The 18,716-nt window shown below is 35.7% G+C and overlaps 2 protein-coding genes across 2 annotated transcripts; one reads left to right on the plus strand and one right to left on the minus strand.

The window, feature by feature from the left end:
• Positions 1 to 3,578: 3,578 nt before the first annotated feature.
• nts (neurotensin) lies at positions 3,579 to 8,170 on the minus strand. The gene is made up of 4 exons (XM_051871333.1): positions 7,779 to 8,170; positions 7,141 to 7,202; positions 5,611 to 5,829; positions 3,579 to 3,985 (listed from the first exon to the last, which is right to left on the minus strand). The coding sequence occupies exons 1-4, from the start codon at positions 7,867 to 7,869 to the stop codon at positions 3,842 to 3,844; spliced, it is 516 nt and encodes a 171-aa protein (XP_051727293.1). The 5' UTR covers positions 7,870 to 8,170; the 3' UTR covers positions 3,579 to 3,841.
• Positions 8,171 to 9,511: 1,341 nt separating this feature from the next.
• On the plus strand, positions 9,512 to 17,603 carry rassf9 (Ras association domain family member 9). The gene is made up of 2 exons (XM_051871135.1): positions 9,512 to 9,706; positions 13,893 to 17,603. Exons 1-2 carry the CDS (start codon positions 9,660 to 9,662, stop codon positions 15,163 to 15,165), a joined length of 1,320 nt encoding a protein of 439 aa, XP_051727095.1. The 5' UTR covers positions 9,512 to 9,659; the 3' UTR covers positions 15,166 to 17,603.
• The last annotated feature ends 1,113 nt before the right edge of the window (positions 17,604 to 18,716 follow it).

An 18,716-nucleotide genomic window follows, 5' to 3' on the forward strand; every position in this document is an offset into this window, starting at 1 on the left:
CTGTTAGAGGCTGTCACTTCTGAGCTGGGTAATACTGCCCATATGCAGGCCCTAATTATTTACTCTGCAGGCAGAGAACAAGGTCATGCTTGTTATACCATCATCCAATTCACACAATCAGATTCAATCCACACAATCAGAGATCTCACAAAGAGAACTAATCTCATTCTTTCACAAGCAATTATCTTGATGTAACCGGCTGGTAGGAGATGCACCGCCCAGCCCAGATGAAGGCAATGACTTTCATTTTGCATCAGACCCAGGATGCGGCAGAGATCCGTGGCTAAGTTAAACTGTCAATCTGTGCTTCTATTGGAAAATTTGAGCTAAATTAAAGAGAGCTCCAGCACTGGATTGTGGCCAAAACAATTAAGGAGCACTAGCATGGACACAACAGATGATGCTTAGGAGGACTGCATTTCCCCAGTGTCCATTCACAATCCATGACCTTTTTCAAAGAATTGTGACATTTTTTGCATGAGTAGTCTTTACTGAAACGGACGGCAACAGAATTCATTGTGTAACATATTTAAAATAATGTATACATTACAGCTTACATTCAATATTTAGTATTGTTGCTACTGAGCAAAATTCTCCATATTATTGACTAAAACTCTTAATATTTTCTATTATAATATTATGAATTATGGTAAATGGGTCAATGATGTGACAGGTCATTTTTCTGTCCAAAGGCCTTGATAATAATAAAAAACAAAGATATGACATCCAAAGTATGTAAGGTGGTACAACTAGATCTCTTTTATTGAATCAAAAAAAGTTTTAATTATATTTCGCTACATATAAAGGTATTTTAAAGATTTTGAAGTGTCAAAAGGTCATTCGGTTTAACCGCCCAAAGGCCAATTCATCCATTTAATTTGTGATTAAAATATCTTAAAATGAAATAAATGTATATATTTTTTATTCTGGTGTGATTTTATAACATCATATATCAACAGTGCAAAATGGTATTAAAATTGTGTGTAGAAGTCGTTGCTTTGTTATGAGAAAGAATGTCTGGAAAAATTAATTTCATTGATGTCATTTGGAGTAACCATTATAAAGGGACCATTTTGGATCAAGTCATGCGGTCAATATCATGTGACAGGATGTGACATCATTCAGACACCTGCAGAGGATCACATGGTCATGAAGCAAAGTCACTAACTCTCTTTTAACTATTTGAAAAATTTTCACTTGCTCATACGCATGTCCCGAAACATCAGGTCATTTGGTACAACCGCTATAAAACATGGAAAATGTTGTAATATTTTAAAAACTTGTTTGAAAAAATGTTTGATTGTCCTTTGCCAGCTAGCTAGCAAGCTAAATAGCTAGCTAGCTAGATATCAGCCTGTTATCATTGTTTGAAAATATTGTCATTCGGTATAACAAAAAGTGTAATTTGGTAAAACTGAAATTTTGGTTAAACCAAATGACTTTTTCAGTGACAAATTTTGTCCATCTTGTAAAAAATGACAAAAGCATTGTTAAGTGATTATGAAAACCACATAATCTCATTGTTAACACTTAATAAAACTTCAAAATGAATTTTGTCTCAATTTATGTTTTTTTTTTTACACTTTTAAAAACCTTATTTGTCAATGACCCATATATAGTATGTATATATATACATATATGTGTGTGTGTCTATATATAAAAATGACTATATATATATATATATATATATATATATATATATATGTAACTGATTAATTATAAATAGTTGATTAATTATAAAATTTAGTATATAGTAATGTTGGATAGTTGCCGCTTGCATGGCTCAAATATCAAGCACATTGCAGCAACCATCAAATAATCAGTGTTCTGTAAATACAGAGATATGTGGCTGTCTTCCTGTCTGTATTGTGTGGGACCTTGTTGAAGGACACGGCTGTTTTTCCCTAGACTTCAGCAGCAGGCAATAAAGTGAGTGACAAACAAGACAAGCAGCCATATGCGATCAATGCCTGCAGAAATGGTAAAAAAAAAAAAAAAAAGAAAGAAAGAAAAAAAAAGAGAAAAGCACTCCCTAAACAGGACTGCACACATGTGCATCAATAAAAAACATTCCAAGTTCCACAAAGCCTGACAGTGATGTTTGTGATGTCCACTAACTGAAAACTTCCACAGATATAACCTCATAGATGTCTTATTTGGGAAAAAAATATTGAGATAATTTAGGTTGAAAGAGCCAACTTTATTTGCTTTCTACAGAATGACAAATTATTATTCCTCTCTATATAAATGGCATATTACTCTCAGTGCTTAAATGCTTGTAAGATTAACATAACCGAAAGATTTATTTTGCACTACTGGATCAAAGAATTTATAGTAGCCTAATGATTCTTAGTCTCTTCTTCTTTATTTGACATTTCTTGTATAGAATTCCCCCAATGAACTACACAAGTGCACTTCTATATAAAATAAAAAGGACATCTATATGTTGTTTGACATTTGAAATGAAAAATCACTTCTAAGGTAGCATAACTTGATGCCTTTTGAGGGCCTGTATTTCATTAGACTCTACTGCCATCTACTGGTGAACAGACTCTTGTTACTTAATGGATTATCTGTGATATGCAAACACCTTGTACACAACCATTTTTGCTTTTGTTTATATTTGTCATTTTTTGTTGATATATATCTACTATACCATATATAGTAAATTTGAGGTTTGAATTATTAATTGTAACAGGATCATTAACACTGCAGCCTATAGTGTCAAAACGCCATAGAGAAATATATTTGGTCTATTTGAGTTGTTCAGCACTTTTTGAAGCCAATTACTTAGCTGCATTAGTATTTTTAATTAGCAGTGGCCAATTAGAGAAATGAAAACCAACAAGCTCTCTCTTTTCCATTTCATTAATGAAAGTGATGTGCATATAGCTCTGGGTTTGACAAATTATTGAGCATTCATCAGAGAGATACGGTTTTGTTAATCATAAAATAAGTCAAATATCCTTAATGGAGTTTAATGTAATATATTTCCCTGTTATTTTCTTAATTGCTTTGTCATGTCAGCTAGAGTCCAGAAGGGTGTTTTATATGACATTCTATTACAGACCACTTTTTTGATTGATTATGTAATCTTTGTAGGGCAGATTCATCAAAACGTAGCTATTGTCTTAAGGATATTGGACTAGTAGGGAATTGCAAATTATGTGTTATTGGTCAGCTACTCGTCATTTAAATATAAAAGTAGATGCCACATAATTTCCTTAAACTGAAAGTCCAAGCACAATTAATAGCTTCATTTGGTTCCCACTCTGCAGTTTTGAAAAACTAACATAACTTTTAAAAGTCTTGTGATCCATTTTTTTATTCCTCTTCTCCTCATATCATGTGGTTGGTTAAAATCTGTTTATGTAGTAATTATTTGTTTCGTGACAAGAATTAGAAGGCCCCAAATCTGGAATAAATCTTTCAACCTATATTATATTTACTGTGTATACAGAAGTTACACACTTTAGTATTTCAGTTAATATACTGTAGCAACTCAAAATCCTTCATAAATGTTCTTTATATCATGAAGAATGCTTTCATCTGTGAAATAATAATAGATGTATCATAAATAGTTTTAATAAGTATGATTTAATTACATTGGAAGAAAAATACATTAAATAAATAAATAAATATAATAAACTCTTGAATAGACTGCTGTTTTATTTACATCGTCCATCCCATAATGAAGAAGAAGGGATTGACTTCTGAATTACATAAAGGTTTAGCTAAAACAGAACATACAATTACTATTGCTACTGTAATACTATGACAGTCAAAACAGACACATATTCACAAAATGTAAAAATGTCTTTCCATCTGTGGGTCTTGAGCATCAGTAATACACACTTCTCTTCAGAATGTACGGCCGTCTTGATTTATTGGTGCGCAGTTGCCTTTTTAGTATATAGGGAGATTTCCTCTTCAGTGGACTGTCGCTGTTTTTGTCCAGCTCCAGATATTCTTGGTCTTCTTGAAGCTGAAATGAAAGACAGAATGTTTGAGCTGTTTCCCTCAGCGCCGTTCAGATTATTACAAGGCTGAAAATCACAGCAATTGAGTGGACAATGCTGTCAATCAACTGCCACGTCCGGACTGATGCTCAGTTTGTCGCCTGGCTGTTACTAATAATTTCTCCTCAGAGCTCCAGTCAAGTGTGCTTGAATAAGATGTATAACTGATGGAGTCTACTTCTCAAAATGATAGAGGCTGCACTTTAAAGGCAGGGGTAATTTTTGTGATTTTTAATGATCCATGAATTGACCCATGAACTGGAGAATCTCCTGTCACTTTTAAGCAAGGCAATTCACTCCAGATTTGTCAAGAAAATGGTCAAACAATTGGTGCTGTAGCGCTATAGAATAAAAATCATCAGCTAAATGACAAGAATTAATCGCTTTATATGATGAACAGATTGAATTTTATTCACATATAAACATTGATCAGCGAACATAAACAGGAGCTCAACCGAACCTGCTTGACGCACGAGAACAAACCTCTTCCAGAAGCTCAAACACACGTCAAGCGAACATGCTTGAGCTTCCGTTTACCACAACTGATGTGTGTGTCGATGAATGTTTATATGTGAATAAAAGCATAAATTAAATCTGTTCATCATATAAAGCGGTCGAGTCTCTTCAGAAAATTTTAACTAAACCGCTCAATTCATGTGGATTATTTTTACGATCTCTTTATGAACTTTTTGAAGCGTCAAAGTGTCAGTTGCGTAGCTGTCAATGGAGGGACAGAAATCGCTCAGATTTCATCAAAAATATCTTCGTTTGTGTTCTGAAGATGAACGAAAGTCTTACGGGTTTGGAATGACATGAGGGTGAGTAATTAATGACAGAATTTTAATTTTGGGGTGAACTAACCCTTTAATGCACTGTGAACACGAACAATTACGTTTTTTACTCTAAAAAATAACTTAAAAAAAACGAAACAAATACCGTTTTCCACTGAAACAGTAAAATACCATAAAAACAATGCATTCTGGGTAATATTTGTCATTTTAAGAAAAGAGGCCTATAGGCTACTTTCTCGAAAATGACAAATAATATTACCCAGAATGCATTGTAATAAACAGAAGTAATATACTGTAAAAACAATGCATTCTGGGTAATATTTGTCATTTTCAAGAAAGTAGCCTATAGGTTACTTTCTCGAAAATGACTAATAATATTACCCAGAATGCATTGTTTTTATGGTATTTTACTGTTCTTGGTTTTTTGGTATTTTAATGGAAAACAGTATTTTACTGTGTATTTTTGTTTCATTTTTTTTTTGTAATTTTTTTTTACAGTGTAATAATGCTTTAAAAATATATTGCTCATTGTTAGTTCATGTTAGTTAATGTTAACAAATGAGACCTTATTGTAAAGTGATATTTGTTCTTCAATACAATATTTCTTCTTTTCATGCTGCTTTTTTATGTAAATCCACATCATTTATGTTTCAAATATAGAATATTAGCCCTTGTTATGAATTGTTAAGTGACTGAAGAATAAATCTGCATTTACAAAAGAACTCACTGCAAAGCATTTGCCTTGTGTTAGATCATGTCAATTGTTTATTGTCTCAATGCCCATGTGTGTCAGTTCTCACCTCTCTAGGCTGCAGGACCCTGCAGAGGTTCCGAAGGTCATGCATTTCCTCAAGTGTTTGTGCGAGGGTACCTGAGACCCTCTGCTCATAGTCAGCCTGAACCTCTGCGTCCTCCTGCTCCTCCTCGCTGCCCCACGACTCCCCGAGACTGTTCATCAACCTGCACACATCCTGCAGAGGCAGCTGCCACAGGGGGGCGATATGCTTGCTCTGCTTTACCTGCACACACGGTGAGAGAGCAAACAGGTTTACAATAATTCACTCTCAGTATCAGCTTTGTTTCACCTTATATAAAAGTCAAGCTGTCTCCAACCATTACTATTTTCTCAGTCCACTTACAGGGTGCCAATACTGGATAAGCACATTTTGAGTTTCTCTAGTCACTTTACTGGCCTTCACAGGATGAATCTAACAAGATCAAGGCCCGCCATGATATCTGGAAATCGGTTTTCAACCTGTTGGCTGTAAGTTTGGGTAAGACTTATATTACACTGTTCTTAATAACACAATCTCCTTTCAGTTCATGGATCTGATATTAAAAACAAGTGTAAATATTCTCACTAATTCAAACATATCAAACTGAAAAATTTTTCCTTATTAAATAACAGAGGAAAATGGCACCTGTATAAGACCCGCAGGCTGTCAAGCTGCTATTAAAGTAACTCTATTTCACTACATTTAATTAGACTTGGCCAGCTGACATTTTAAAAGCATTAGCCTTAAAGACATAATATTTAATGTCTGTATTTAAAGACATAATTATTCATTAACTTTGCAGTGGAGAGGATTTCTTCTTCTATGTCTTGCCAGAAATTGTGGTCAAGGTTAAAAATAAAATCGGAAGAAAATTACAAACACCATGATGCTATGCGATTCTCTATTGATAATGGATAATAGTCAGATGTGCTGATGATAGATAATGGATGTTGATGCTCAATAAATGAAGGCAGCTGAGCATCATTTTGGCAATGGCACATCATTTGGTCCACCAATAGAGCGTACAAGCTTCATCCATTTTGCCTTTTGAGTACACTGCTCCTGATTTGCTGCCTGAATCAATATTTAACAAAATTGTGTCATTTCGTGTTACATTTAACATCAATAGCATCTACATTTATGGACCGCTGTACAGCATGGCATTCATCAAGACGATTGCCGTTTTATGAATCATTAAGTGACTGGAGCACAAACCTAAATTTACTATAAATCCCAAAGCCATGTGCTGTTCTGTGAAAGTGCCTCTCTAGATGTCTTCTGATGGTAATGTTAGCTGGTAAAGAATATTCTTTGTTTAATATAATCTGCTGTATTTTAGTAGTTATGTAAACTTATCACAGAAATAAATTTCATCTTTTTCTGTACTGGTACCATGCTGTATTCAAAAAACCAGAAGCCATGAAATAGCCATGACTTTCATTTAAAATTCAGCTGCCCTACAGTCAAAGGGCATATCTATATTAAGGCCCTGTATAAGGCCAGTATTGCCTCTGTTGCTTCACGCTCAACAGGTGTTTAAAAGCTAGACTGTACCTTTGAAGTGAGGAGACTTCTCAGTACTTCTTCCTCTATTGCCCTTTTCCCCTGGTCTATATCTGAAGAGGGAGAAAACACACAGTGTTGACATGTTTTAAATGTAGGACTGAGAATTTACACATCAAAGTACAGGCAAATTTCTTGTCGGCAGTAGTGAGTGTGGTTTAATTCAATCAGATCCAAAGAAAAAGTGGTTTTCAAGAACCTATAGATTTGCTCAGTTGCCCAGCAACATGTTTAAATCTATAAGTTTTTAACATAAATGTCTGTAAGACTTTTAGAGGTTTAAGTGAGTGACTTTCTTTTTTATTTTAGAGGGAAATTGTGATTATGCCATATATAAAAGCAAAAACATGTTCTCAAGCAAATGTAGACACATCTGTCTTATACACCCAATTCTATAAATTTAAGTTGTATTTTTGAGTTTTATCTTTATTCAATTTCTAATTCAATTACATTATCAAATCTAATGATGCATACTATTGATGAAAAGGCTGATAATTCTTAATATCAGTAAGACTAAGTGAGACCATAAAATACATCATATTTTTAATGTTTATAAGATCATCATCATAAAATATTTATATTGCAATATATTAATCATTGTCTGCATAAAGTGATAAAAGTGAACCTACCTGAACATAGTCCATTACACAATAAAAAAAGGAGCATAACGGAGGTCAGCTGCATCTGCATTTTGTTGGTAGTTCCACAGTTTCTGCACATTCAAGCTGGGCCCAAGTCCATAGGGTTAAGGGTCATAAAATTTTATAAAAACGGATGGAAGAATAAGAGAGATAAGTTGTAAGAGAGTTACAGACAGAGAAAATCACAGCACGTCCTGCAGAAGTCACGATGCTCTCTTCTTGGTTTCTTATCCAACCCGTTTGCTGTGTCTTCTCTTGGCTTTCTCAGAAGTGAAGTGAGGAATGGCGGGCTCCATTCCACCCGGTATATAAGAGCATCTATGATGTCAGAGGAGCCGCACTATCGTTCCTACCCCTCCCGTAGCCATCTCCATCTCCATCTCTCTCTCCCTCTCCCTCCATGCCCCCTTGTCCTGTGTCATGATGACATCAGCAAACACCTCAGAAACCACTTTGAATGTTGACGTCAAAACTTCCATAAATGCTCATTTGATGTTCCTCTCTTCATTCTAGAGGAGGAAATTGGGGGTGTAGAATTTATGATTAGTTGTTAGAAGCATGGTGATGAAAGATAAGATGTGATGCTGGATGCCTTCATCTGAAGTCATTGATATTGAAAAGTCCTCAAGAATTACCAATCTTAGCCTTATTGTCCGTCATACTTTCCACGTTGCTCATGCTTTGCTGAGATAAAATGTAAACTGTTTTGATAGTCCAAAGTGTGATGTTCAACCTTGAAAGATTCTCTCAGTACATTCTGTAATGAAAAAGGCTTTACTTTTGATTGCTTCCAAAAACAAAATATTCCATCCAGATGCATGATAGCCAATGATATGGTTGACATTTTATTTATATTTATGATGCATTATAATTCATCAATTTAGTAGAGACCAGGGAGTGTTGTAACACCTTTTGATTTGTAACACTATCAGTTTAAACAATCGAAATGAGCTACAGGAGTGAAATCACACATGGCCACCAACCTGCTGTGGTTACAGTACAAGTTTGTAAGACCTTTTACAGGACAAATAGAAAAAATAAAATAAAATATCCATGTTTGCTATTGGTGTTACAACCCATTCCAGTAGTGGGGTACGTTGTAACGTCAACACACTTTTGTGTTTATTTTACTGTTTGCAATTTATTTAAACAGATTTGAGATGTAGAGATGTAGAGCGCACTCCTAAAAATAAATTTTAAAATGAATCAAGATGTAAAATATCTGTTTACACGATTGGTGTTACAAACCATTCCAGTAGTGGGGTATGTTGTAACCTGAACACAATTGTATTTTATTGTAACAGTTTCTAATTAATTTAAACATATTTGAGCTTAGTTTTAGATGTCTGACTAATTCAAATTGTAGCAGATCAGTTTGAGAGACATAAAAAAGGTTTGCAGCGATCCTGTTGAAGAACCATTTTGTCAAAAAACCCTTTTAGTAAACAGTTCTTAAAAGAAACGTTATTTTAGTGTAGGCTAAATAAAATATTAATAATCTAAAAGAGCCTTTTTCACTATAAAGAACCTGGAAAGTTTCCACCATAGATGTAAGGTTCTTCAGGGCACCGTCGATGCTAATAAAGAAACTTTAGCGTAGCGTAGAAGTATAGACATTGAAACAAAACTCTCAGTTCACCAGTGGTACGGAACACTATCTAGAGATGCTATCTTCAGCTCCACACAGTTCTCCGAAAGGCGAGTTTTGTCGCCTCCCTCCGTGTGAAGTGGGACGGCCTTGTTTGAAACTCGCAAGTTGTTCAACTTTTTCCACGACCAGCACTTCAGTGGTACTTTCTTGATTAGGTTTATGCGCTCCGTTCTGTTACAAGATGCCTTGGAACTGACCTGAGATCATATTGACACACGATGGCTCCTTTTGGAAGAAACTTTCTGAAGGCGCGCTTGAAGAACAGGTATGATTCAAACCATCCATTTCATTAGAGATTGCACCACAGACCTTTAATAGAATATGTAATTTTATTTATTAGGTCGAAATGAGCGTAAAAGGTAGAAAGCTTGAGAAGCAATTAAATATTTGTCTTTTCCCCCCTCAGAACCGTTCGCAATGAAACGCGTATAGTAGTGATTGTTATGGACTGTAAACTCGTCACTGTAACAACAGCACTTGCTCTCACTCAAGTGTTTCGCTGCATGGTCGCAGAGAGTCGAGTTACACTAATGCTGTTGTTCTGCTTGCTCTGGTGCCTCTCTAGGATGCAGGTAGCTGGCGTTAAGTAACGTCAAATGAGTGTCATTTTTTCTAAATATTCAATCCCGCATGACGACGGATGTGCGTATTAGTGCGTGAGTGTTTGATGAAATGAACTGGAAAGGCTTGATGTAATGTGGTGTGTTTTTGCAAGGGTGTTTAACGTTTTTATTTTGTTTTGTCTATATAATTATGACATGTAGCATTCTTTTTGTTTTAACTTGCTTGTTTAGAGAAAAGCTTATTTTGGTGAGATTGTTTGAAGGATTTTTGACATAATTAACCCCCCAAAAGAGGTCCAATAAAAGGGATGGGAGGTTTAAAAAGTAGCCTATATGTTCTTTTTAATAACAAGTATACGCATTTTAAACAATATTTCAGTAAACAAAAGTTAGTTGAGTGTGTACACTCAAGAACGGTGTAAACGTAAGCAGGTAACCATAGCAGCCATTAGCCTACACAATTGCTGTCAGTATTGAGGGGTACAGGATGACAAAATTTAAGTATATTGTCATTATTTATAATGTCATAAGTGACGTACAAATCATAAATATTATGACAAAAATCATTAGTTCTTGTTTAAAAGACGTTAAGTATAGTTGAGGGGTAGACACTAGTGGCGTCAAAGGTTGCGTGAGATGAACTTAAATTCCGCCCATAAATTAGGCTACTGACAGAAACTCTTTTTTTTTTTTTTGCACACTTTCAAGTTTGTCATCAACACCATTTTTAATTTTATTTTAAGTGCTTTAATTTACTTTTGATGTCTCAGTGTTTCCATGTAGTCTAAATGGTTAATTATTCAATAGTGTTTGTTGTAGTGCTGATTAAAGAGAGGACTCTCTTAGATGGCTATCCCACAGTAGTTTACATCAGGGTTTATGTTATGTTTTGCCAGATTTTTTTTCTCAATTTTTATTTATGTATGTTCTGTGCAGGAAATTTATTGCACAGCAAGACATTTTAGTTGTCCTTACCAGTCTATTTACAGTTTAAGCTCGAGACTCTCTGATGGAAGCATTATACTTTTATGATGTTGTAAAAATCACCATTAATACATAAGCCATCTGTAATTATCTCAAATGTTCAGAGAGAAATCTAATCAAAGGTAATCTAACTCTGCGTCTGCTTTATTTAATGTGGTCCATACAGAATGTCATTCTAACAGTTGATTTATACATGTTTTAATTAACAGACATGCTTTGTTTTGTGAACGAATGCTCTAACAGTGACAGTTTAAAACTGGAGGTGGTTATTACACTTAACTAAACTACCTCAGCTGCCATAATTGTGTGTGTATTTTAGTGCACCAAACATAATGTCACTCTGTTAAGGCCTAAATAAGAACCTTCTAGAGCAGCATTGTTATTTTTAACCTGTACTTTGCTTTACAAGAGCTATTGAGACAAACTGCTCTACCTAAAATGCAATTAAAATGTTTAGGCTTTTCAATTATGCTTATCAGGTAAAGAGGTCTTTCTGAAAAGCAGCAAACCACAGTGTTTTGTTTGTTTGTTTGTTTGTTTTCATAAAAATCTCTCATGCTTTTAAGAAAGGGCTCAGGAAGAATTTATACTTGCCTCTACTTTAGTGTGGATAGATATGTTTCCTTAATATAATACAGTGAAAATTCACTTTTGCCTCTCTCTAGTTCACATGTGCTCACTAAAATCTCTCTGCCCTCTCAGATACCTGTTAATGAATCATTTGACACAGACAGTACCAATATAATATGATCTCACAGCTGCTCTTAACTTAGATGGTCATAAATGTTACAACCGCCGATTTAGTGAGGATTTATTATTTTATCAATATCTACAACTTTGACTAAATGTTTTAATATAAAGATAATGAATTGTGTTAATGAGATCTATCATTGAATGACCCACACATCTTTATTAAATTGAGGTTTAATTTCCCAAGCATAATTTTGTACAGCTTAATAAACCTTGATAGACTGACTCTCAAGGAGATTATGTTCCTTGTCCAGACACTGTGTTGAGTCTGTAGAATGATACAGCGTGTTCTCTGTAGTCCAGTGATCATGTCTGGTGTTAACACGTGTTTGTTTTTGCTCCATGAGTTGAGAAGCAGAGTGTTCTGTTCTTTTCACCTTCAGTGGTTCTCTGACAATGTTTCTTGTGATTATTAGGGTACAACAGATACATCTAATCTACATTTCAAAACAAGCTTTTATTTTATGCAGTGTGGACTAACTTAACTATCATGTTCACTGATCTATAGTTATGTTTCTGTAAATACAAAAAACAGACAGTTTGTACATTTGTTGTACAGCTTTACCCCATTCTTTGCAATGTCCATGAAATGGACATTTATAATTTTCCATTATCTCAAAATACAAACTTGTTGGCAGGATGTATGTAACAGGATGCTGCTGGTCACCATTGATTTTCCCACAAGACAAACACAGGTGCTTCCATTCCCCCTCATTTGTTTCCTGTACTCATGACAATTTTGGAAAAGACTAAATAAAATAGACCATTTCATGAAAACAATACTGAATTCCCAGTGTAGACTATTCTGACATTTCATGTTGCTCAGATTCATTCAACAAGGTCTTTAAATGGATCAAAATTGTATAGCAAGCCAAGAAAGCACATTGTTAAGCAGCTGAGTGTAAATGCTTGCATTGTATTGTAGCATACATGTGTGACATGTGTGAACAAGCCACTGTATACTTTTACTTGGTTGTTATGTAAATGCTAGGATTTCACACTTCTATTATGATGTCATGGGGATGATGTCATATTACTAGCACAGGTGTGAATGTGGGATTAACTTTTAAAATAGCATTGTATACAGTAAATTTAATTTATGTCATACAATGTTAAACAAATGGCAGTCTTGCATTTAGTTTTGTATACTGTTTCGGTCTAAGATAAAGGCCTTTAACCCAATATAAGCATTGCATCAGTTTGTCTCTCTGTACACAAGCAGTGTATTAGGTGGTCTGCTATGTGAATAGCTCAACTATTTACTTTTGTGTGGAGTAGCAGCACGGTCTTCTAAATATTAACTGACCACCTGCATTCTTGCATATATATTGCATTCTTCTGAGGTCATTCATTAAGAAAAAATACATCACTTGCATTTTTGTCACCCTTTACAAATCAAAATGTCAGTAATCTATGTAGCTAGCTAACTAGCCAGCTAGCTAGCTAATAAATAAACATTACCTCTGTATTTAAAATGTGCTTTTATTAGCTTTTAATTAGCCTCTACAATATTCTGATCTAAGAGAGATAATTAGTCATACCTGATGTTATGACCTGAACAGAATGAAAAATTATGAAACAACCATTTCAGATAATTGAGAGTATGCATACATTTGTCATGAAGCCTTTTGCTCATCTGAATAATGTCAGCCATTTAGTGTGTCATTAACATCTGAGCTATGGATGTGAATCTGTCATCAGCAGTGTCAAGTACAGTTATGGCTGTTGAAACAGAGATAAATGTGAGCTTTATGTATTTCACCCCATTCCAGATTGTAATAATGAAGAAACAAGCCACTCAAGTCTGTCCATTACAGTGATTTACCATGGGTGTTTTTAGGCATGATTGTCTAAAATACCATTTATGGAATCACTATAACGCACATAATTTTTTACGCTAACCCTACATAGTATTGCTTTTATGTTGGCTAGCTACTGATGTATGATAGTCAAGTCAAACTTTATTTATAGAGCACAATTTTACACAACCGTAGTTGATCCAAAGTGCTTTACAGTGAGAAATATAATGAGAATTTAAAAGTAAGAGAAAAAAAAAAAGGGGAAAAAAAACATGACCATAGTAGTCATTTAAAGGTTAATTATGCTTGTGATTGTGGTTGTTTATAATACACACTTGTTATATCTCTTCACCAGGTCTAAAGTTGTAGAGGAGACACCAGGAAAGGAAATCCAGGTGCTTGTGTGTCATGAAGAAAAAGTAGTCTGTGGTGTGACCAAGCACACAACCTGTGCAGATGTAGTTAAGGCCTTATTGGAGGACCACAAGACTATACCAGAAAGTAAGAGGCTCTTACATGGGGAACCTAAAGACTTCTGCATCCTGGAACGGTGGAAGGGTTTTGAGAGAGCACTGCCACCTCTCACTCGAATCCTTCGCCTATGGAATGCTTGGGGCGATGAGAGACCTTTCATACAGTTTGTCCTCATGAAGACCAGTGATTTTGTGCCATCATCCAAGGGAGCCAAGAGGGCCACGAAGTCTCGGGGAGCGAGGTCCAAGAGATGGGACCAAGGACCTGCACAGTACGCCAAAACTGTATCTGTGGAGAAGCAGAAGCGCATGGTGAAGAAGGCCTTCCGTAAATTGGAGAAGATCCAAAAAGGAGAGACATCCGAGGGCTCAGAAGAGATCAGTAAGCTTGTATGGTTGATCATCTCCCAGGATCAGACCATCCGGCAGCAGATTCACCAGATGCGTGAGCTAGACGTGGAGATTGAACGAGCAGAGGAACAACAGAGGAGCAGCCCCACGCCTCGCTCCAGCATCACCGAGAGTGATGACAGCCAATCGCTGTCCATGTCCCAATTTGACAGCCAGCTTCAGGAGTACCTGTACACCAGTGATGGAATCGAGCAACTAGACCTACATATTTGCAGGCACCAAGAACTCATTGACCAGCTCTCTCGAGATATTGACTTAGAGCTGAGGAACTGGACTTCAGAATTAGAAGATTTAAAAGGAGCAGCAGCTGCTAGTCCAGAACTAGAGCTGGAACACAAACTCTCGTTGTCCTCCTCAGATCTCGTAGAGCTGGAAAGCTTACGCAACGAATTTGAGACAAGTATGAGAGCTGGGCTTTCCCTCCATGTCCAAATGCAGGAAATGGAGAAGGAACTACAGCGGAACAAAACAGCCCTGCAGTCCCAGAACCAGGAATACCAGCATCTAGTTGCCCAACTCACTGCGCTTGAGCTGGAGGCCTGTCCGGACCAGCCGAGCCCTGTATCTCTGAAGAGCCAGATCAGGGCCACTGTCTCTCAGCAGACAACAGGCAAGGTCAGACAGACATGCTCCCCTACAGATGCAACAGACACAGACTCAGACACTGGAATAAGCTCTACTCACAGTCAGGACTCACTGTCGCCCTGTGTGGACAGGTCACCTCCTTTGGACACTGATGTTTGAAGCTAAGGATTACTTGTGTTTTTACCTACATATGCTTAATGACTCCAACAATGAAACACATAGCTTGAAGGGATATTTCACCGCTATCTCACGACCAATTCGTATGTATTTTACGAGGTGGCTAATTAATACGACGTCACTCATACGAATTCATACGATTTGTCTAAACCCCAGTGATGGGTAGGTTTAGGGGCGAAGTTAGGGGTAGGTCATTCCTACGAATTCATACGAATTTGACAACTCGTAAAATACGTACGATTTAGCAAAAAACTTCAATTTCATACAAGTGAGCTCATACGAATTCGTACAATTAGCATAAATACATACGAATTGCTGTGAGATCAGATTGGATATTTTACCCAAAAATGACAATTCTGTCATCACCACAAAAGATATTTTGGAAGGATCTTAGTTACCATTGACTTACACTATATGTACAAAAAACATTGAGACATTTCTCAAAATATCTTCTTATGTGTTCCACAGAAGTAAGAAAATCGTATAATTTTGAAAAAATATGAGGGGGAGTAAAAGATGACAGAACTGTCCCTTTAACATTTGTTATGCTGTTACAGTTATAGATATTGATGTGAATTCATTTTTAGTCACCTCAAGTTTTCTCTCCCTATTAGAATTCATATGCACTTAAAGCTCACATTAAATATATAAAAGAACAAAAAAACCTAACAATAAGCTGAAAAAAAATTAATTGTTGGGTTTCATTCATCTTTAAAATTAACCTTCATTCTGTGTTTATTTTTTGAATCCTGCTGATATTTATTAAGCCTATATTTTCCACAATTTTAAATTTTTTTGTTCACAGTTTAGTTTTTACAAAAATGTTTCAAATGCAGTATAAAATATTTTAACGTAATCTGTGTAAATGGCAATAGCAAAATATAAAAGAAATGTTTATAGCTATATGAACAAGATTCTTCATATAAAGAACATGCACTTGTTTTATATTAAAACAAGCTTTTAGACTTTGTATATAAGCTCTACTTTTTAACATGTTTCTTTTTTTTAAATGTACAGTATAAACAGCTAACTGCACAGATTGCAAAATATAGAGATAAAAGTTATCACATATGCATAATTTATTTGTTTTTCTGTTTATTTCAAAATAAATTGATCAATATTCAAATTCATTTGAAACTTTAAGCCTTTTGAGCATGGCTAAAAGCATAGTGCTTTTGCAATGCAAGATGTGTTGTCAACTATAGTCACAGTACACTGCGTACACTCATGCTCCCTTCAAATAGACAATCCATTCTGACACTAATACAAACACAAGTAAGGAAAATTTGAATTCTAATAAGAAAACTCTTCTGCATTTTTTCAGTCAGTGCCAGTAAAAAGACATTTGAGTCCTTTTGCTTCAAGTAATTGCCTCATTCTTTCTTTAAAACCTGCAAACAGCAGAGACTTAGCAGTACTATTAGACTGCGGTCTCATTGCTTCATTGAATTAATGCAGGGTCTTTAATGCCAAGTTCCTGAAGGGTAACAACGTGTTACGCTGCTGTCATTCAGCGTGACTCATAACAAATGGGATTTTAAAGAAGGCTCCATTTTGTAATGCAAAACAAATGGGTTTTAAACAGTTGCATTATGCAGCAGGCCGTGGTATTCAGAGGGTGTTAATGAAGCCTTGCTTCATTGGATCCTTCTGAGTGCCGGCTTCGCACTGAGATAATAACCAAATTCCCCTTCATTGGCTCTGATCCCACACAGCACCCCATGTAGGGTGTTGCCAATACAAAGTCCGAGGGCTCTTTAATGTCTTCACTACCAACGTCGTGACTTGTTTACCTCCACTGTCAGTTCAGGAGGAACCAGAGGGCTGCCAGGACTCTGTCGCGGCCGTAATTTCCTGTGCGAAAATGGCAATTACTGACTTTTATCTCTCGCTATTGCTGTGGTAGTATTTCCAGAACTAACAATTACACTAGTCAATTCTTGAAAACAGTCCTTTTAGATTGTGTCAGGGCAGCTCCCCCCATGTTGAACTTTCAATTACGAATACTGTGGCATCCTCACATTTGGCTAAAAAGTAAGTTAGGTGGCATAAAAGGAGAAGAGGAATGGACTTTTGCATGGCAAGTCATTTTACCACCAAGACCATCATGTAACAAGACACTTGTATTTTCTTTAACTAGATCAAGGAACCCATTCTACTCAACTTCATAAACACATGTGGTTTCTGATCCAACAAGTGACTGAATCATCTTAAGACAAAATAGTCCTGCCGCCTGCATGCTGCAATCTTCAAAAAAAACAGTCACATTATCTTGTCAGTTTGCCTTGACATTTCCTGAATGTTTGGGGGCTTTTTTCCACTTAAGTCAGTGATTTGTATGTTAATGTTTCTCTCATACAAACCAATGAGTTTTGAACTTGTACCAAAGAGCAAATAAACTAATTTTAGGATCTCTTTTAGACTGAGTCACTGTATTTTTTGCCATTGTTCAGAAGAAACTGTGTGGGTGATGGTGTATGTTAACAGGATTAAGGAAACCGCAGAATTGCCTGCTTGACAGCAAAACGCTGTTCTTTTTTTTTAATCTTATAATTACAGGTTGAAAGCTGTAATATCTTGTATTAAAGGGTACCATTTTAAGTGCATAAGAGCATGTTGTACACAAACCTATACTTACTAGCAAATTTTAGTTATCTCAGTTAAAACAACTGAAATGCTTAAAATGTCAAATAGAAACAAGCACTGGTCTTTTACTTGGCATGCTGAAGTTAACTTTGCAATTTTAACATTATGCAAACATGTTTTATAGAGTTTTTCAGCCTTGTGGCAAGAGCACTGTATGTTCAAAGCGTTCAGGCGAAACTGTGCACTTGCAGAATCGTGTCTGGGAACAGGTTCATCTTTTTTTTTGAATCTCATAAAAATGACTGCAACTGAAAAGAGCTTGCTGTGTCTGTACTTCACATACACTCAGCATGTCTGAACCTCTCCCACAGTCAAAGGTAATTAGTGGATAAAAGCAGTTCAAAAGGGTGATGCCATCTGACCAAACAATTTGAATTAAAATAACATTAGTTAAATAATCACCCAAAACAATACTTCATGAATGAGACAATTTTTCGGTCTTGCTTCAATTTTGTAAGGTATATAATAAAGAGTGGTAAATTTTAGTGTCAACTCTCAATATTTTACTTGTTAATTTAAAGGGATAGTTAAAAAAATTTAAATTATCCAATGGTTTACTCACCCTCAAGCCATCCTAGGTGTATATGACTATCTTCTTTCAGATGAACACAATTGGAGTTATATTAAAAAATATCCTTGCTCCTCCAAGGTTTATAATAGTAGTGAATGGCGCTCCTGATTTTGAAGTCCAAAAAAGTGCATCCATCCACCATAAAAGTAATCCACAAAATTTCCATATTTAAAACTTTATAAACTAAAATAACTAGCTTCTGACAGATGGCCTAAACAAGTTGACTTGCGTCAAAAGAGTAACTTCTGACACGATGTATGACATAGATGTAGGAGTAGCGTAAGCTTAGACGCCTCTTGTGGTTCAAACATATAGG

Source organism: Ctenopharyngodon idella, chromosome 18, assembly GCF_019924925.1.
Source record: "Ctenopharyngodon idella isolate HZGC_01 chromosome 18, HZGC01, whole genome shotgun sequence".
Taxonomy (NCBI): Eukaryota; Metazoa; Chordata; class Actinopteri; order Cypriniformes; family Xenocyprididae; genus Ctenopharyngodon; species Ctenopharyngodon idella.

Bases quoted from the DNA above. Each gene is read 5' to 3' on its own strand.
- nts (XM_051871333.1), bottom strand. From the start codon at position 7,869: ATGTGCAGAAACTGTGGAACTACCAACAAAATGCAGATGCAGCTGACC. The intron at 7,203-7,778 runs GTAGGTTCACTT...CTCCCTCTTCAG, and splicing joins GTGTAATGGACTATGTTCAG to ATATAGACCAGGGGAAAAGG. The intron at 3,986-5,610 runs GTGAGAACTGAC...CTTTCATTTCAG, and splicing joins GGGTCCTGCAGCCTAGAGAG to CTTCAAGAAGACCAAGAATA.
- rassf9 (XM_051871135.1), top strand. From the start codon at position 9,660: ATGGCTCCTTTTGGAAGAAACTTTCTGAAGGCGCGCTTGAAGAACAG. The intron at 9,707-13,892 runs GTATGATTCAAA...TCTCTTCACCAG, and splicing joins AAGGCGCGCTTGAAGAACAG to GTCTAAAGTTGTAGAGGAGA.